Source organism: Prinia subflava, chromosome 5 (assembly GCF_021018805.1).
Source record: "Prinia subflava isolate CZ2003 ecotype Zambia chromosome 5, Cam_Psub_1.2, whole genome shotgun sequence".
NCBI classification, from domain to species: Eukaryota; Metazoa; Chordata; class Aves; order Passeriformes; family Cisticolidae; genus Prinia; species Prinia subflava.
The window spans coordinates 8,481,538-8,502,052 of NC_086251.1; the positions used below are offsets into that span (position 1 = coordinate 8,481,538).

Genomic DNA, 20,515 nt, shown 5'->3' on the forward strand with positions numbered 1-20,515 from the left:
CCACACAGTGGTCCTGCAGTGACCCCCTGAACATCACAGCACCTGATCTCACCACTTCATTTGACTCACTGGTGTTGAAACCCAAGCCACAGTAAAGCCAACGCCATTTCCATCACACAGCCCTGCTCGCATCCACCTGGCTGGCCAGAGCAGCAGGTTAATCCTGCTGCCCCACATCCTCTGACACCAGGCCGTGCCTCTCACGCCTCCCTAGCTGCCCCTCACAGGTGCAGGGGACCCCTCCAGCACACCCAGTGGCTGCACGTACCTGTTTTCAGCATCATGTTGGCAGAGAGCCGGCAATCCAGGGAGGGAGCTGCCGTCATGTTGGCGAAGGCGGCGGCTGCCGTGGTGCCGGGAGGAGCAGGGGTGGGCTCCGCTGCAGAAGGGGGAAGCCTAGTTGTTTTCGCTGATGCTGTAATAGATGTCAAAGCTGCTGTCATTGTCAGTGGGTATGGGGTTGGCCTTTTGGTGATGTCTGAGCTCGGGAACTTCTGGGTGTCAGTTGTTTCTATCTGCCTTGGTGCATGGGCTGTGGGTGCGAGTGTGGAAGCTGTGACCGTGCTGCTCTTGGGGGTTATGAGCAGAGCTGGCATGTCCAGAGGTGAGGCAGCCGTGTTCCTCGTTGCAAAAGGAAAATCTGCCTGTGCTCCTACGGGGCTTAGATCCAAGGTCAGTTTTGTGGCAGTGTTATGGTTTGTTAGTGTTGGTATCGGTGTGCTTAAAGCCATCACAGATGGCAAAGGTGTGTTCTCAGTGCCTAGAGAAAAGAAGGAAGAGGCTGGCACTGGTGAAGCTGGAGGTGGTTTTCTTGTTAGTGGTTTTGCTTCTGAAGTTTCTACTGAAGGTATTGCACCAGAAGATACTCCAGATAACACTGCAAGAACAGAATGGGTAAAGTTGGTTGTTGACAAAAAAGGAGACTATCTGTGTTGGTGATGCATGGACAGAAGTTATGATGGCTTGACTGCAGACCACTGGTGGAGGGGGTTTGCAATGGGATCCCCTTGGTAGCTTTATTAGATGTTACTGGGAGCTAGACTATGACTTGTAGCACTTGTGTCCCACTCCTCCTCACTGAACGTGGCTGGATCTTTATCAGCCATAACCAAACAACCAGGGCACTCCAACTGGTTGTCTGCAAGTTCTGGAAGACTTCCAGAACCAGCATCTTGTGAGATAAAACTATTTAAGAGAGCTGAGCCAGAAGGCTTGGTTACAAGGAAGGGAGACTGGGCTGGCGGTGTGCTCAGGGTGACACTGCTTCTGTTTGGGGCTGGAGCAGTCAAGCTGTCAGTGAGCTGAAAAGCCAACACTGGTGCAGCACCTAATGTTTTGTAATCTTTCCAGCATCACTTGTTTGGGATTCTAGAGAGCTAGAGAGAGCACCTGCAGCATTAACAGGAGGCACATGTAAGTGGAGAGGTGCTTCCTCATGTATACTGATAAGAACATCTCCAACACAGAAGAAATCAGCAATGTTTTCAGCTGTGTTTCCATGCTTTTTTTGCAGAGGGTCAGGCATTGTCAGTGTAGTAGCAATGGATGAATACTGAACAGGAGATGTTTTCAGTGCAAATGCATATTGATCAAATTCTAAAAAGTTATTCTTTTCAGCAAAAAGTACATTTGAAATGTTTTGACTATAGGATGTATATGTATAGCTTGCTGAAGGGGTGGAGAACAGTGGCTGCTCATTTGTATTAATTTTGTTTTGCAGACTTGACACTACTGAGTACAGTGCATGGTACTCATCTTCCAATGGAAAAGTACTTGGAGCAACTTCCCTTATTTCCTGAAGTTTTTACTGAAGGAATACTAATGCCAGCTGCAGACATGCTTTATTGGTCCACGTAGAAGCCGAAGTTACAACTTCAGGAAGGCTGACAGGATCTAAATTGCTTTCAGAGTCTGCATTCAAAATCCTGGAAGAGCCAGAACTGTGCCTGTCCATCACTGCTGTCATGGAAACAAGTGATGGCAGTATACCCCACGCTGGAGGCATGACAGAGGCAAGTGGCTTTTTATCAACTGAGTGCAAAGTCAGACCAGAGGTTAAATGATGTAAAGCTCTTGGAGATGAATATTCTGCATATGGGGTCACAAGAGTGCTTACTCTCATCTTTCTATCTTCATTTACAGTTACATCTGTATTCTCTGTATCTCCAGGGGGAAGATGTGCAGTCATAAAAACAGTAGTGGCAGAAGTATTTGTAGTGGCAAGTTCAGGTTTTGAAAGGCATAGAGTGGAAGTAATTAATGGCACAGTAGCTAGATCAAGAGTCATCATGGCCAACTCCAAAACACTGTCTAGTATCCTTGATCCTATGCAGATTGTACAGGTTTGGCTATCCAGAGAAACTCTGGAGAGTTGGGTTCCACAACGCAGAACGTTATTAGCATTAAAGTTCATGGACATCTTTGCTGTCACTCCTCTTGTGAAGGGCTGTTGAGCTGTCCTTGCCATAGGAGAGCCACCAGGATTTGAGAGAGCAGGGCAGAAGCTGGGAGTGCTGTTTGCCTGCTAAGTTCCATCAGCCAGGCCTTCTGCAGAAGCCTGATTCCAAGGCAGCAGTGGGAGGGATTTGCAGCCTGTCCTGGCTGGCTGCTGCCGCCCTGGGACTGGCTGTGTGTGCTGCCCCAGTAAACACCTCGTTTGTCTCAGTTAGCAAGGGAGACCTTGGGCTTGTTGGAGAGGAGTGAGTTGCATTTCTAAAGAGAAAATCTGTTTTGCTTCTAAATTCTCGTACTGGCAGCACTGCACTGCGAGCGTGCTTTGCATGTGGAATAAGTGATATTGGCAGAGAAAGGGAGGACGTGCTCTGTGTGGAGCTGGAGACCTCAGCCGCCTCTTGGAGGCTGATGACATGAAAGGTGCAGGGTTAGAGCCTGTAGTGCAATTAGTCAGTGCTGTGAAAGACTGAGGGTGACTCACTGGCAGTATTGGATGTGGAGTACCCGCAGCATGGAAGACTGATGTAGGAACCTCTGCTTTATCCTGAAAAACTGATGATGACAGAAGAGTGATACCACTCATTCTGCCAGTCAGTGCTGCCCTAAATGGTTCCAATAAAAGAGACATTATACATACTGTCATTAAGGAACCATGACAAACTTTTGGAAGTTACTGTCAGGGGAGACTGATGCATATTTGACCCAGGAGTGTCAGAGTATACAGACGACAAAGAGGTCCTTTCCAAAGGAAGCCCTTTTCCCACTAACTCTGTGAAATGCACTGTTGTTGATCCAACAAAAAGCATGGCCCCCCCTAAACAAGTCGGGACCCCTTCAACAAGTTGGTTGATTTACCACACTGGAATGCACCATGCTCAGAGCTCTATTCCTGCATTCACTAACCTGTGATCTAGCTGAATTTGTGCTGAAGAAACCTTCAGGATCTGCAGACAAAGGCATTTGGATGGGCAGTACAAGGTACTTGGTTTAGAAAAAATAATGGCATGAGGTGACTGAATTACCAATGAGGAGAATGATGGTGATGGAAGAGCAGCAAGCATGTCTGATCCTGATGGGCTTCCTTTTGGAATGGAGGGTGTTTCTAATGGCACTGGCTGGGATGGCACTCGAATGTGTCACTGGTGGTGTGGTGGACAGTGTGGCAAACATACCAAGCTGGGGCAAACCTGTTAGAGCAGCTGTGTCATCTGCATCTGGAGACGACGGCCTCAGGGGGGACTCAGCTGAAACCTCAGCGGGTTCCTGGGGGGCGCTGCTCCCGCTGCCCTGGTAGAGGGAGGGTGACAGGTGCATCTGATCCAAAGTCCTGGCACGCGCGCCAGTCAGCGTCGTTTTTATCATCTGGAGCAAGTCTGCGTTCTCCAAAGTCTGTGCCAGAGAAATATCAGCTACTGAGGGAGGCTTAGTTTCTGTGGAAGGCCGTGTTGGTGACAGTATAGATCTCCAGTTAGGAAAAGATCCTGTAGAAGGAGCATCACTGATATGCTGTTGCCTGATACCTGTAAAATAATAAGTAAAATGAGTATATTCTTCCCCAAAATGAACAGTTGTCGTTGCCACAAATCACAACACAAAATGCATTAAGTTTGGTAAAACAAGTGAATTTTTTTTGTTGTTTTCAGAGTGTATAAGAATTCAGAGAAAGTTTACCAAAAAAAAAAAAATTCCAAACATGAAACCCAGTGAGAGAGAGGTTCAGTACAACAGATTTTAAACCCCTCAACTCATTTCACCCGACAGGAGAATAAGGAAAGCTGCCTAGGCTGTGCTATTCCAAAATCCTACTTTTACCAGGGATGTCTCAGCATACCAAAAGACAGATTCTTAAGCCTGGGACAAATCTTGAGGTTATCATGAGTCACCCTGTGTCAAAATATTGTGTGAGAAGATGGGTTTAGAAGCAGTGCAGTAAGGGTATGGGTTTTGACAAGCGAGCCTCACTGCCTTGGCATGCAGTCTGACATGGGAATAGAGTCAGCACTGGCTGCGTTCCTGTAGGATGCATCTGGAGGTGCTCATCCTGCCAGCTCTAATAACGCGTGCAATTACAGGCACAAAAGAAAGAAAATAAAACAGGGATGAACAAGAGGAGGGGGGGCAAGATCCAAAACAAATGAGGGCATTAAACTCTTTTTTTGACATGTGCAGATGCACAACACATCATTTCAAACACCAGTTTACTCTGCATTCAACACCACAATGTTCCTAGGCTTTGTTTCCTTGAAATGATTACAGTTATTCCAAAATCACAGAATGGGAATGCTCGCGTTTGTACTAATTTAAAGATTAAGATTCACTCAAGAGTAAAATTTAAGGTGGTGGGGCTTTTTTTCCCTTGCCCCACTTCAAGACAATAGATCAAAACTCAGTCCTGGCACTTGGTACCATGCCAATCTGTGTCCCCTTGCAGAGCCAAGCAGAGGAAAAACATGGAGCTAAATCCTGCCCTCCGGCTGCAGCACATCTGGATCAGACACAGGGGATGCCAACCTCCTCCACAGCCCTGTGAATACTCAGCATAGTGGTGTGGAAGAGCAAGCAGGGCAGATCTTGAGACACATAAAATGGGCTGGACATTGGCTCCAGCCACCCATGAACCCAAGGGTTCTAAATGCTCAGAGAATTTAGAGCAGGGCCAACAGCACCAACTGGGACCAGCCCACATGGACAGGAGCTAGCAGTGAGAGACCTTACAGCACAAGGGAGGAAAATGGGTCATGTTGCACCTACATAAAGCTACATTTCTTTCTTTCTACAGTTTTCTTTCATCCTAAGTTTCTACACCACCCATCATCCATATGCACAGGCCATAGTAGGTGATTAGGCAAACCAGCTCCTTCAGGCTCCCACGTCCATTCCATAGGAATGTTCTGGAATTCAGTTCAGCATTTTCTTTATCTAAAAAAAATAAACACACACACGCACCCAAAAAACAAAAAAAAAACCAAAAAAAAAAAAAAAACCAAAAAAAAAAAAAACCAAACCAAAAAAAAAAAAAAAAAAAAAAACACCACCCCACCAAGAACACCAAAAAAGAAAACCCAAACCAATGAGAGATCTTCCATTTTATTCCTGTGTTTAAGAGTTTTATTAAACCATGGTGAAAATGGCCATTATTCTCTCTTTCACTGAGATGCAAAAGTAAATATATTCTCTAGAAGCAGTTTGGTTTAGGGAAGCAGCTCCAGGATGGGCAACAGAACAGAGCTCTGCCCTCCAAGCAAGCAAAGGAGTCCCCAGACCTTTCATCTGACACAGGTTAACTTGCACACAAGTGATCTGGAGAAAAGCAAAGGGAGGCAGACACAGGGCTACCTATGGCAATGAGACAAGCAGGGGAACAGGGAGCACAATCCACTTTTATGGAGCTGCTCCAGAAGGTCAGCAGGCTGGACAGGAGACTGCAGAGCCCACCAGGGAACTTGACTCACCAGGAGAGGTTTGCAGCACAGAAGGGACACTTTTGTATTTGGATGATGGCTGCTAATGTGTCACCAGGGGACTGGAGACTGGTGTGGCCTGGTTTCTGATACTCTATGTGCTCCACCCTGTGTTGGAAGGCACATTGTGTTCTAGACTGTGTTTTGGTGGCTTTTCCTTCCTTGTGAGTCTGGCAGATTTCTAACAGAAGGTAGGAACGAAGATGAGATGAATTTTGCACAGCTAGAATGGATTCAAACATGTGCTTGAAATTAAGAACTAGCTGGTGTGCTTTGCAAAACCAAACTTTAGGCAACCTGCAGCTTAATTATCTCTGCTGGTGAAGTCAGTGTTACCCAACCTGTTACACCTCTGCCTTGTTTCACCTCAGAACTGAAAAGGGACTGTAAAGCCTTTGTGCAGGATTTCTTCTAGCATTTAGTCCTAGGACTAGTCTAGAATGATTCCTAAAGGGGAATTAAGCAAGCCAATGTTTTCTTCTTTTCTAAAACAGCAAAACCTGTCAACATCAATCCTCTCACAGACTGCATCATTCTTCACACATTGGTTTAATGAGAATGATTACGAGCAGAGAGACAACATAAATCTGGAAAAAGCATTGATGTTACCGCATATTGACAAGAAGTGAAGAAAAGTTCAGATATTTCAAAGAAGATAAAACACCAAACAAAAATATCCTCTAGCCAGTGCTTAATTCCTTCAGTTTTTGTTCCTTCCATTCCCTACCAACTGCCAATTTCTCTGTTTAAGCCCATTAATGAAGCAAAGCTCCCGAGTTATTGAAGCGTTAAGAAAATTACACAGTATTCTGCAAGGTATGTATGATGCTGGCATTCCACTGCAGCAGACTTTCCTTTATTCTATGCCTATGGAAAGATATTGACTGTCAGTATCTGTTTCAAACTGCCATAAATGCAACATCCTGGTAGTAACCACACAGACACAACACATGGAGTTTAAACCAAAGGACATGCTCTTTGCTTGAGAACTGTTAGGGTGGCATCAACCACTACAGCTCCCTATCAAAAACTGTGCAAACCAAGATTGTATCATGGAAGAAAGGGCAGGCAGGAAAACATTTCACTTCTACATCTATCAACAGCTGAACACACTTGATGAAGGAGCAGACAACGAATTCAAATCAACAGGCAAGCCACAACCAGAACTCGGCACAGCGTGCACTGAGCCACTGCTTGTACACACCAGTAGCTGCTTCTCCTGCCTCTAGATTATCTGTTATTCTTTCATATTGCAGCCTATTGATGAACCACCACCTCCAACAACCCTAAAATCCACCTAGCACTAACCTCATTACAGCAGCCATCACCAGTGAGGGACCTTTTCATTAACAATAACGAGAAATATTTTCAATATGCCAGAGCAGGAAGTTAAAAACCACTCCAGTTTGGAGAAAACCGTGGTTTTTACATTTCTGAGCACTTCTGTGCACACCTAAAGGCGTGATGAGGACTCTCACCTCTCCCATTCAATAAAGTGAGGGTCTCTTTGAGGGAGGTGTAGGCTGCCATGAGGGCACCCTTCACCTTCTCTCCTCTGTTACATCCCCCTGGGGAAATGGTTTCTTCTCCCTCAGGGACCCCTGGAACTCCTGTCATGTAGTCTGACCCTTCCTTCCCCTTCTGACCCCATTGGCTGTGTGCCAGCTAGCCCCTCCCTCAGAGACCCTAAGATAAAGGGTCCCCTGTCCCCCGGGAGCGCTCTCTCTCCTGGAACATCAACCTGGAATAAAGCAGCAGAAAGGGTGAGAGCCTCTTTTGAATCCTTATCCTGTCTTTCTTGATATAATCCTCCAAGGCCTGAGAAGGGCTGAGCTAGCTGAGACCCTTTGAGGGGGATACAGGATTATATCAATTGACGCCCAAGTGGGTATTAATATAGAAACCCATGCGGAGCTGGAGACCTTTCATGGTCTTAAAAGCTTTTTGGGAAGTTCAATTACCCTAGGCACTTTGGCCACATGTTGTAGCTATAGGTGCGTAGGGATCAGCTCGTAGCTTGTGGTTGCCCATCCACGAGTGAGCTAAAAGACAGGACCTTCAGTTGCTTCTGACTCAGCATATGATACCACGGACCAGGTAAAGTCCTCCGTTTGATCGGTACCGCAAACTGGGAGGGCGTAATTTTACTTTGCTAGTAGCAGCGGGTGGGTTTTAGGACCCTGCTGCGGCGATTTTTTTTCTTTTTTTTTTCTTTCTTTCGTTTCTGATTGCCGCAGCCCGCGGACCCGTGGGGCGGCTCCGCACAAGGAGCCCTGCTTTTCGGGGAAACCCCGGCCCGGGCACATATCCCATCGGCCAAGCAAGGCGGCGGGGACCCCCCCGGTGCCACCGGGGCTGGAGAAACGGCGCGGACGCGTGACCGCAGCCCCGGAGTTTTCCCTGCCTGTTCTCTCTGGTTATAGGAGACACAGGAGTTACATACAGCTGACTTTAACAGCTGGAGGCTGGATTTTGAGCTAATAGCTTTCAATAATATCGAATCATGGGCATGCAGCTATCAGCTCCTCAAAAGAGTATATTAAAACAACTCCAGGACCTTTTAATTAACGTTAAAATTTCCAAAAGGCTGCAAAAACGTTTTGTTCGCTGGTTAGAACATGAATTTACTGAAGCTGAATTGCTACAGATAGATACTGTTTCTTTTTGGGATTACGTGGGTACGGTGATCACGGATAAAGTCCAAAATAATGATCACGCCGCTTCTGTATTTATCCCAATATTTTTGCAAGCTCGTAGACATCTTTTAGAGTTGAACAAACCCAGCCAGGAGCAAAAACTTACCCCATGTAATCCTCCCTCTGATCCACCTTTATACCCGGGTTTACCTTTGTCCCGGGATCCTTTTAACAAAGCCAGTTTCTCTCCTCAGGATCACGGCGGGGGGGCAGGGGCGGCCCGGGACTTCTGTGAGGCGGCAGGGTCCCTTAGGGACCCCCTCCACGTGGCTGATAACAATGGCGGCTGCCATGTGCCCCGACCCTCCCCCCACGACCCCTTCCCCTCCCAACCCCCTCCCTCTGCCCCCGCCCCCACCCCATACCCCTGTGCCAACCCCTGCTGGCCTCCGGCAGCCCCACCCCACCCCTCCTCCCCCTGCCTCCTTCCCGGCTGTTGCGGCGGCTCAGGGGGGGCCGGCTCCTCCTCCTCCTGCCTCCCCGGCAGCAGGGAGAGGGCCGCCCCCCACACCCTGCACGGCCACAGCGGGGGGTATGATTGCCACACGGCGGGGGGAGGGGGACAGCCTGGGCTGCCCAGCCAGCACGGACAGAGCACGCTTTTCCTTCCCCACCCACAAGGGACTGATAACACTGTAACCCCGGTATCCCCAGACACGGGGGGTCCGGCAGCAGCTTCCAGACCCTTGGCAAATGCAGATGAACCCATTTTCTCTGTAGCTCCAGTAGCATATGTAGGCAAAAGGCAGGGTTCTCGGCAATACCAGCCCCTCTCCTACCAAGACAAGAAAGAACTATGTAAAGTACAACGTGAGTTTGGCAGGGACACCCCCATCTTTAAAGGGATGTTTAGAGCCACATTTGATTCTAATGAAATGGTTCCTAATGATATTAAGGACTTATTCAGATGTCTGTTATCTCCCTCAGAGTATGATCTGTGGGACAATATGTGGAAAAGAGCTTTAAGAACACTTTTACAGGAGATTCAGCAAAACCCTAATATGGCTAAAGACACTGAGAATAATGATATTACATTTGAACATCTGTGTGGTGAGGGTGCATGGGCTTGCCCTGAAAAACAAACCCGAGTATTATCCAAACAAATTTTACTTAGGATTAGCAATGTTGCAGAGAAAATGTTTTATCAGCTACCATCAAGGGAAGGGAAAGGAAGTTATGTCAATGTTAAACAATTTCCTACGGAGAATTTCTTACAGTTTGTTGATCGTCTGAGGACACAGGTGGAACACCAAATACCAGATCCCGTGGTGCAGGCAGAGCTGATCAAAGAGATGGCTCAAAGAAATGCTAATGAGACCTGTCGTAGAATTATCCTCACTCTCCCCTTGGACCCACCACCTACTCTGTCCCAGATGATAGAAGCTTGTTCCAGACGGGCAGAACTGTTCTGCACTTCTGAAAGACACCCTGGAACAACACACCCACAGCATACAGCCCCTGCTAGACCACACCCCAGCAGGCCACAGATGCCACCAGACCAGCTGCAGCGCATCATCTGCCTCCGCTGCAAGAAACCAGGACACTTCGCCAGATCCTGCCCCCAGACGCAGAAGCAGAAGAAATCCAACAAACAAAAAAACTGAATTTACAGCGCGTGCCCGCGGTTGATACTACAACGCGCAAAGATATAAATGTAGCGGGACTCACATTGGCAAAAGCTTCTCTCTTAAAGAAAAAGGGGGGGGAGGGCAGGTCACGGGGTGTGGGGGTGCAGAAAAATGTAAATGTTAAATGCTCAACTAACAAGGTTTGGCAGCCACTTGGCCGTTTTAGACTTGTAACTACCAAAGGTTTCCATTTCAGATCTACTGAGTGGATGGTTATAACAGTTGACCTGTCTAACATCTCACAGGACCTGACGGTTTACCACGTGGGATTGGACAGTGAGTATTTTGTTATTGGGGACACAGCACACACACCCTTGGAAATTGAGATAGCTCCCATGACCATAAAGGGAAAAATAATAGGCCTCATGTTGTTGGCTCGTTGTTTGCACCCACCCTTTTATCTGATAGCGGGGCAGATTCTTGCCCAAGCCATTCCGGTTCCAGCAGAGATCACAGCAGACGGTAAATCACCAGAGGTCTACTGGACAGAGGTGGTGGGGGAACCTAAACCCTCTATGATGTGCAACATTATTTGTGGGTCAGAGCGCCTCCAAGTGGCGGGAGTACTCGACACCGGAGCTCAGGTCACCGTATTGCCACAAAGCATGTGGCCTTCAAACTGGGAATTAGAGCCGGTGGCAGGCAAACTTCAGGGCATAGGAGGAATCTCAATGGCAAGGATTTCGAAAAACGTGGTGCAAATTGAGGGACCTGATGGAAAGGTGGCGAATGTCCGTCCTTTCGTAGCAGATTATAACGCCCCACTGTGGGGGAGGGACACCATGTCTCAGTGGGGAGTCCGATTGGTCATTCCTAAAACACCCCAGGATTTTTGCAAGTAGCCACTGTGGAGCGCCCTACCCAGAAGTTAAAGTGGTTGGAAAACACCCCCAGATGGGTAGCACAGTGGCCTTTGAGTAAAGAAAAGCTCAAGGCGCTGGAAAAACTCGTGGAAGAGCAATTGGCTCAGGGACACATTGTGGAGACAACTAGCCCCTGGAATTTCCCGATCTTTGTGATAAAGAAACCGGGAAAGGATAAGTGGAGGTTGCTCCATGATCTAAGAGAAATTAACAAAATAGTAGAAGACATGGGACCCCTCCAACCAGGGATGCCCACTCCAACAATGCTCCCCCGAGAGTGGAAACTGGCTGTCTTAGACATCAAGGACTGTTTTTTCCAAATTCCATTGCACCCTGCAGATGCCCCTAGGTTTGCCTTCTCAGTTCCCACTGTCAATAGACAGGCCCCAATGAAGCGTTATCACTGGAGGGTCCTTCCCCAGGGTCTCAAATCGAGTCCTTTCATATGCCAACAATATGTAGCCTCATTACTGTCTCCAATACGCGCACAGAGAAAAGAAGCCATCATCCTTCACTACATGGATGATGTGCTAGTGTGTGGCCCCAATGACTCTATACTCCAACACACGCTTGACCTAGTGGTTAAAGTTTTAACCTCTGCTGGATTTCAATTACAGGAGGACAAGGTTCAAAGGATGCCACCTTGGAAATACCTGGGCTTGCAAATCAGTGCAAGGACTGTGGTTCCACAGAGCTTAGAAATTGGCTGCAATCCAAAAACTCTAGCAGATCTCCACTCCCTGTGTGGGTCCTTGAATTGGGTAAGACCCTGGCTAGGCCTCACAAATCAAGATCTAGAACCCCTCTTCAATTTATTGAAGGGGGAGAAGGAGCTGACGTCTCCCAGGGAGCTGACCCCAGAGGCGAAGACAGCAATCGAAAAGGTACAAAAAGCCTTGTCAGAGAGACAGGCTCACCGGTGTGAGCCAAAGGTGCCTTTCCAGTTTATTGTTCTAGGAAAACTGCCACACCTGCATGGCTTGATCTTTCAGTGGATCGAGGAAGAGAGAGATTCACTGTTGATAATAGAGTGGGTTTTCCTCTCCCACCAAAGATCCAAGACCATCACAGAGCCACAGGAGCTGATAGCACAGCTGATTCGGAAGGCCAGGGTAAGATTGTGTGAATTGGCAGGTTGTGACTTTGCATGCATTCACCTCCCGGTCAGACTTTCAGAGGAGGGAAAGAACTCTCCTGAGAGATTGACCAAAGAGATGTTTGAGCATTTGCTGCAGAGCAATGCCAGTCTCCAACTATCTCTGGACAGCTACAGGGGACAAATATCAGTCCATGCCCCGTCCCACAAGTTGTTCAATGAGGAATTCCACCTTATTCCTCATGAGAAAAGGAGTCGGAGACCACTCAAAGCTCTCACAGTCTTCACAGACGCATCGGGGGCTTCAAACAAGTCCGTGGTGACTTGGAGAAACCCACGGACTCAGCATTGGGAAGCTGATGTTGAGTTTGTGGAGGGATCCCCCCAAGTGGCTGAACTGGCCGCAGTGGTAAGAGCTTTTGAGAAGTTCTCAGAACCAATCAATTTGGTAACCGACTCTGCCTATGTGGCGGGAGTAGTGTCCAGAGCGGAGCAGGCTGTGCTCAAAGAAATAGAGAATGAACATCTCTTCAGGTTGCTTTCAAAGCTAATCTATTTGGTTTCTCATCGACAGCACCCGTTTTACGTGATGCATGTGAGGTCACACACTGATTTGCCAGGTGAGATCGCAGAGGGGAATCGCCAGGCAGACTCCCTTGCTGCACCAGTTGAAAAGGCACATCTCCCTGATGTCTTCCAGCAGGCAAAACTGAGTCACCAACATTACCATCAAAATGTGCCAGCCCTGATCCGACAATTCCAACTAACACGGAGCCAGGCTCGAGCCATTGTAGGTACCTGTCCGAACTGCCAGCTCCAGGTCATGCCATCGATGGGCATGGGGGTTAACCCCAGGGGCCTGGGCAGCTGTGAGGTATGGCAAACAGACATCACACACATTCCTAGTTTTGGTCGCCTCAAATATGTTCATGTGAGCATTGACACATATTCAGGTGCAGTGTATGCCTCTGCACACGCAGGAGAAAAATCCATACATGCCAAGCAACACCTAGTGCAAGCCTTTGCAGTGTTGGGAATTCCAAAAACAATCAAAACTGATAATGGCCCAGGGTACGTGTCCAAGGAGTTCCTAGAATTTGTCCAGCAGTGGGGAGTGGAGCATAAAACTGGCATCCCTCACTCCCCCACAGGTCAAGCTGTGATCGAGCGTGCACACCAAACGCTCAAACAGGTTCTGGCTAGGCAGAACTGCTCGGCTTCGTGGATGACACCACAGCAGAAGCTCTGCAAAGCCATGTTCACCATCAATTTTCTAAACTGTTCATTTGAAAACATGAGTCCACCTGTGGTACGTCATTTTAACAGTGGTGATCAGTTTAAATTGTCTCAGCGTCCACCGGTTTTGATTAGGGATCCTGAAACTTGGGAAACCAGAGGTCCCTATGAGCTTGTGACCTGGGGTCGTGGCTATGCATGTGTGGCTACTCCCTCAGGCCCTCGGTGGATTCCCCAGAAGTGGGTGAAACCTTTTGTCCCCAAAAATCCAGCTCCAGCAGAAGGGGACGAGAAGCAAGTGACTGATGCTTCGAAGAGAAGACGCCGCCGGATGGAAGAGAAAGATCCTCCTTAGAGGTGGATTCCTTCTGGCAGAAACAGGAACTTTTAACATGTTTTAAAAATGTTTATTTTTCCCTTCCAGAGAAAACCTACCTCCCACTCAACCCTATGATGAACCCCATCCAAGTTGTCATCCTGCTAATGCTGAACAGTCTGGCAGCTGCATGGATCATCCCTCAGCCACGTCAGAACGTCTGGGTAACCCTGGCACAGACACTTCAGCAAGAAAACATATGTTTGTCCACTGCAGCAGCTAAGAATCCTATGTCTACCTGTCTGGTAGGAATTCCTTTGCAGGCTGGAGAATTTCCAGCAGGCTTGGACAAATACAGGTCCAACGAAATTCCAGAGGCACACACCCCACAACCACACAAAGATCATCAGAAGCAAGACGTGTTTGCCATGAACCCCTTAGCGGAATGGGTGCAGGGTTTGCCCAGGGTAGCTCATGAACCCCAGGAGTTAGAACTATTGGGTTCCTCCCCTGCCACATACTGCATCCATTTCTCTGTCATCCCAAAACCCTCTAGCACTGACGAGTACCACCTTATAAAGCAGTTCCGGGGAGAATTTACTGCAAAGAGGTGGTGTCATAATATAAGCCACATTGCATCAGACAACCCATCCCACTCCAAACCCAGGAGCCTCCCTAGAGGATTGTTCTTGGTTTGTGGGGATCGGGCATGGGCAGGAATTCCATCCCGGCTTTTCGGAGGGCCATGTACCATAGGGCGATTGTCCGTGTTGACACCCAACCAAACTTTAATTCGTGAATGGACACACAAAAACAAATCGGCTGACAAAATTCAAAAAAGGAGTGCTGACAATTTGGACCCAAATTGTAATTCAGACATTTTTCATTGGGCAAAGTCAAAAAGAGTTGCTGTATCCCTGTTTCTTCCGTGGGTAGCAGCAGCCAAAGCTCTAGGTGAATTGGGCCAACTAGAGTGCTGGGTGGTCAAGCAGGCTAATTTAACATCTATCGCCATCAGCTCCCTCCTAGAAGACGAGGAGATTACCAGACAGGCCACGATCCAGAACCGTGCTGCTATCGATTATCTCTTGCTATTGCATGGACATGAATGCCAGGAATTTGAAGGACTCTGTTGCATGAATTTGTCCTCAAAGGCTCCAAACATCCATGCTGCCCTCCGAAGCATGAACAACATGATCGGACAAGTGAAGCAAGAATCAGAAGATTGGATCAAGGAACTGTTCAAGGGCTGGGGACTCACTGGGTGGTGGACTTCTGTAGTCAAAACAATTTTGTTACTTTTTGTTATCCTTTTCCTTGTAACCATAGCATTCGGAATCCTACGCTGTTTGATTTTCAAGGCTATTAATGGCCTCATATCTTCTACCTCAGAAGTCAACCATATAGAGTTGGCAAACCTAAAGAGGACCGGTCTCCCTACCAACCATAAGTGGTGGGAAACCCACACTCCGTGTTAAACAGAATGTGAGAACTTCTCTCTGTATCTTTTTAAACAAAAAAAGGAGGAGATGTTACATCCCCCTGGGGAAATGGTTTCTTCTCCCTCAGGGACCCCTGGAACTCCTGTCATGTAGTCTGACCCTTCCTTCCCCTTCTGACCCCATTGGCTGTGTGCCAGCTAGCCCCTCCCTCAGAGACCCTAAGATAAAGGGTCCCCTGTCCCCCGGGAGCGCTCTCTCTCCTGGAACATCAACCTGGAATAAAGCAGCAGAAAGGGTGAGAGCCTCTTTTGAATCCTTATCCTGTCTTTCTTGATATAATCCTCCAAGGCCTGAGAAGGGCTGAGCTAGCTGAGACCCTTTGAGGGGAATAGAGGTTTTATATCACTCCTCCAAGCTGAGCAAGCCAAGTGACCTCAGTCTCCTCTTCCACACCTTGTCCTCAAGGTCTTTCATCACCTTCATCACCCTACTCTAGACACACTCTTAACAATGTCCTTCTGCCTCTTCTGAGCCAATACAAAATATCAGCTCAAAGGCATCTTCAACAACAGAAAATTTTTGTTGTCTCGACTTTGGCTGCATTACTTACAGATCACCTGGATTATTAACATTTAAAAGTGAAGCTGATAAAGAGGATGTTCAGAAATTTTATTGCATGACTGACAAAGACATCTTCCCTGTTATATGTCAAGTATGTATCTTTTCAAAACCTTCAGCATATTGAAGACAGAATTTCAATTTTCTAATCAAGTTGCTTTAATTATTCATTTCTGAGACAAAAAAATACGACAAAATCCCCAACTGCTGTTAAGTAGTGTAAAGGCTAAATTTTAGGAATACACTAATACCTATATAAGGGTAGCTGTAGCCATGTAAAGCACAGCAGAAATCCAAACAATGCATTACATAAGCAATCTGGATTTTATACGGGTCTAAATCAATTAGCCCTAAGGGAGAGTAACTCCAAAGATACCTTATAAAAAATCAGATTGTGAGAAATACAGTCACTTGCAAACAAACACTTCAGCAAGGCCTTTGATAATGTCTCCCAAACATTCTCCTGGTAAAGCTGGCAGCCCATGCCTTGGACAGGAGCACTCTTTGCTGGTTAAAAGGTGGCTGGATGGCTGGGAGTGGTGGGGGTGGTGCCACATGCAGCTGGGGACAGTCATTGGGGATCAGTGTTAGGGCCAACCCTGTTCAACATCTTTGTTGGTGATCTGGGTGAGGGGATCAAGGGTATCCTCGAGACATTCACAGGCAACATTAAGTTGGGCTGGAGTGTTGAACTGCTGGAGGAGGCCCCTGCAGAGGGATCTGGACACACTAAGGGAGGAGACAAGGCCAACAGAATGAGGTTCACAAAAGGTGAAGTGCCAGGTCCTGCACTTGAGTCACAACAACCCCATGGAGTGCTACAGGCTGGGGGAAGTGTGGCTGGAAAGTGGCCAGGGAAAAGGACCTGGGGGTGCTGGTCAACAGCAGCTGAACATGAGCTATGGTGTACCCAGGTGTCCAAGGAGGCCCGTGACACCCTGGCCTGGATCAGCAATGGTGTGGCCAGCAGGAGCAGGGCAGTGACTGTCCCCCTGTCCTGGGCACTGGTGAGGCCACGCCTCGAGTGCTGTGTCCAGTTCTGGGCCCCAGTTCAGGAAGGGCATTGAGGGGCTGGAGCGAGTCCAGAGAAGGGAAACGGAGCTGGGAGGGTCTGGGGAGTCCTTTGAGGAGCAGCTGAGGGAGCTGGGGGTGTTCAGCGTGGAGAAAAGGAGGCTCAGGGGAGACCTCATCCCTCTCTAGAACTGCCTGACAGGAACGGGGAGCCAGGTGGGGATCAGCCTCTTCTCCCAGGAAACAGTGACAGTGTGAGAGCACACGGCCTCAAGCTGTGCCAAGGGAGGTTCAGGTTGGACATCAGGAGGAGTTTCTTCACAGAAAGGATTGTTTAGCATTGGAAGGGGCTGCCCAGGGAGGTGGTGGAGTCACCATCTCTGTAAGTGTTCAAGAAATTACTCAATGAGGCACTTGGTGCTGTGATTTATCTGGCATGGTGATGTTTGGCCAAAGGTTGGACTCAATGATCTCAGAGGTCTTTTCCAACCTTAATGATTCTAGGATTCTAGAAAAACAACAACTCACAAGTATTGCCGAGAGACCCTTTAGCACTTTACCCCATTCTATCGAGTACTAGACAGGGCTATCCTAGGGCTGCATCTCCTCTTTAAAACAATGTCCCTAACATATCAAAAAAATGCATTTATTTTTTCTTCTCAAAAGTATGATGCTTCCTGTTTATTATTGTTTTACCACAAGAAGTTGAGTGACCAAAGGTCAGATATGACTGGTAGGGAATAGGATAAGAAAATTAACAGAATTAACAGAAATTAACAGTAATCTCTGTTACACCAGTGAAAAAAATACACACCCTAATCACAGGGTTCTGCAATTTACTTCCATTGAAGAGCATTAAGCCTACACTGTATGATGATGGCACCACTTCAGAGTTTTCCTAATGCTATCATTCTTTTTTCATGATTCATTAAGAGTTTACGATTAGAGAAGTGGCACAAAAATACAGATTTCATAAGCCAAAGGATGCGAAATACACTACCAATGAAAATACAAATGCTCAGCAAAGCATGTATAAAAATATCTATGTAGCATATCAAAATTTTGCTCACTGTGCAGAATGGCAAAAACTGTGCCTTCATAATATTAACATATTATGTTACACATTGATGAAATCATTACATCACAACCTATGTATCCCATACGTCTCACTTTTGGCATCATTCCACAGGCTTCTGCAGCTAATTAAGCAAAATAATTAACAAGTAAGTGCTTTCTATCCCTGAAAACCAGCCAACCTACAAGACACCTGTCCTGAGCTCTGGCTCACACATTCCAAGCCATGCCTGCTTTACTGGTCAGTGTGCTTTGTGTTCATCCTCCAAGGAATCTGCCTGGAGGGATCACCAGAATCACACTGGAAGGTAGAACACAGTAGGGCAGCTGCCAAACCCACATATACTACAGCAGGAATGGATGCTGGAGAGCCAGAGAAAACTGTGAAAGAGCGAAGGTAAAGAAACCAGAAAACTAAATCCTGTTCTTCACAGGTATCTCATTAACATCCATTTGTTCAGGCAGATTGTAGAAAAAGTTAAGTGGTTCAAGAGACAACTTCTCACATTTGTTTCAGTTGTAACTTTTCCCATATTAGATCTTGACCTCCCAAACCCAAAATTCTGTCCTGATGGATTTAAACACAGATTATTTTACCAACAGCTGAGGTTTTTTAAATCCTAGCCTCTATTTATCTGTCAATGTCTACAACAACAAAAAGCTCCATTAGATCCCAAAAAAGCCCTTTCTCCAGTGATCTTAGAAAATTATAACTCAAAACTATTGTTAATCTATTTCTGACAACCAGGAAAAAATATTTTGTCCCGATACCATCAGAATTGTGTTGAAATGAAACAGTTTTACTGTGAGGGAAAATCTTTGTGAGGAGGTATCACATTGTACAAGGTTTCCTTCTCCACAAACAAAAGTTTCAACTTTATAATAAATAATATAAAAATGTTTGGACGTAATGTTTGGTCATTTCAATTGCACTGCCTTGTGTTTTCTCGAATGAAAACCAAAGCAGCAAATCTTCTGTTTGGGATGTTGGTGAGCTTTCCTTGCCCTCACAGAGTTAGTTCCTATAGGGTCCTGACGCTCCAGCAGCAGAGCTTTGCATCAGGGACAACCTCTTAATTAGAATAATTAATGATTATCAATTGAAATACAGGGCTGCAGTGAAAACGTGCTTTTCTCCTGCTATCTTTGGTTATGTAACCAACAAATGTGTGTATTCTATTTCAACTGTAGAAAGCAGTTGGGGGGATGGTTTCTTTTTTCTTTACCTCTTGTAACTCCAGGGGGGAGGAGGTGGATGCCTTCTGACAGTAGGCCAGCTGTTCAAACCAGGTGGGGAAGTGTTTCTTATCTCTTTCATCAACTCTGTCCACCCTCCAGGGGATATCTTCTGTCAATGGGCCATTAAGGCTCACAGTGACATGACACATTCCATCATCCCATTGGGAGATGCTCCACCCAGTGGGGAGGAGCCAACCATTCCCTAAACAGATAAAAATGGGGACACAGGGACCCCGGACATCCTCTTTTCCACTGGATTCCCAGAGGAAGACCAGACTCATCTCACCACCACTGAACCTGTCTACAGGATCATCTCTGCTCCAACAGAACCACATCTGTCACTGCAGGAGAACTCACTTGGACTGCTTCCAACACCCTGACAACAGGGTGCCAGGTCGTATTCCTGACTCCGTCAGGGTTTTCTAGGACTTTTGTTTGCTTGCTTGGGTTTTTATGTATTACTGCATTTGGGTTTTTAATATTCCTAGTAAAGAACTGTTATTCCTATTCCCATATTTTTGCTTGAAAGCTCCTAATTGCAAAATTGTAGTAATTTGGAGAGAGGGGATTTTACATTCCCCATTCCAAGGGAAACTCCAGTTTTCCCTGGCAGATACCTGTCTTTCCAAACCAAGACACCTGCTTTTGGCACGGCCTGCCCTCCCGGCTTGCCCAGCCCCGATGTCACTGCCCAGGATTCGGGATGCTCGGTGCCTGTCACCAGCTCCACCCCGGGAAGTGACAGGCTGCTGTGACTCCTTCTGAGTGCCAGCCACGCCTGGGGCTCTAAAGTGTCCCCTCTGCCACCCAGGCGGCTCTGCTGGGAGGCTTTAATCAGCTGCAGCAGCAGGGAGGGAGGTGAGGAGCAGCACAAGAGACAACGGAGCAGGCAGGGTGAGAAAACCACGCCGTGGCGGCGGGGGAAGAGCTCTGCCAGCGGCAATCCCAGCTGCATCATCTGCATGCCGGACTGGCGGCACAGATGCTCGGCTGGATCATTAGGGAATGCAGGCAGGAGTGCCAGAGAGGAGGGTTCACCACCGCGCCGTGCCACGGGATAATTGCACATAATCACACAGAAACCAGAACCTGCTCCGGGGGCTGCTCTGCCCTTGAGCCTGCTCAGCATCCCCGTTACCATTTCTGGTTTTTCACAGAATTTGAGCAAACAAATGACATATATATTTATGTATTTGTTGTTATTTTATGTATTTGTTATTGTTTAAATTAATTTTTAGTGCTTTTTCAGCAACACTTTCAGGATCAATACCTTTGTGAGCCTGACAGCCTGCTTTAGCACACTGCTTTATCTATTTTATTTCTAACCAGACATTTGCCCAAACCTTTGCAAAGGAATTGTGTTTATTCAGGAAAGTTTCTG

At 47.1% G+C, this 20,515-nt stretch overlaps 2 protein-coding genes across 2 annotated transcripts in view; one reads left to right on the forward strand and one right to left on the reverse strand.

Moving 5' to 3' along the window:
- Window positions 1-20,515, reverse strand: part of KIAA1549L (KIAA1549 like) — a 136,571-nt gene that overhangs the window by 69,827 nt on the left and 46,229 nt on the right. The window contains exons 2-3 of the mRNA XM_063397930.1: window positions 3,642-3,974; window positions 269-415 (exon numbers count right to left, since the gene is read on the reverse strand). Coding sequence (XP_063254000.1) covers window positions 269-415; window positions 3,642-3,816 — 322 coding nt within the window. The 5' untranslated portion in view covers window positions 3,817-3,974. The remainder of the gene's footprint in view (window positions 1-268; window positions 416-3,641; window positions 3,975-20,515) is intronic.
- LOC134550957 (uncharacterized) lies at window positions 10,084-15,581 on the forward strand. Its single transcript, XM_063397929.1, has 2 exons — window positions 10,084-10,515; window positions 13,859-15,581. Exons 1-2 carry the CDS (start codon window positions 10,449-10,451, stop codon window positions 15,226-15,228), a joined length of 1,437 nt encoding a protein of 478 aa, XP_063253999.1. The 5' UTR covers window positions 10,084-10,448; the 3' UTR covers window positions 15,229-15,581.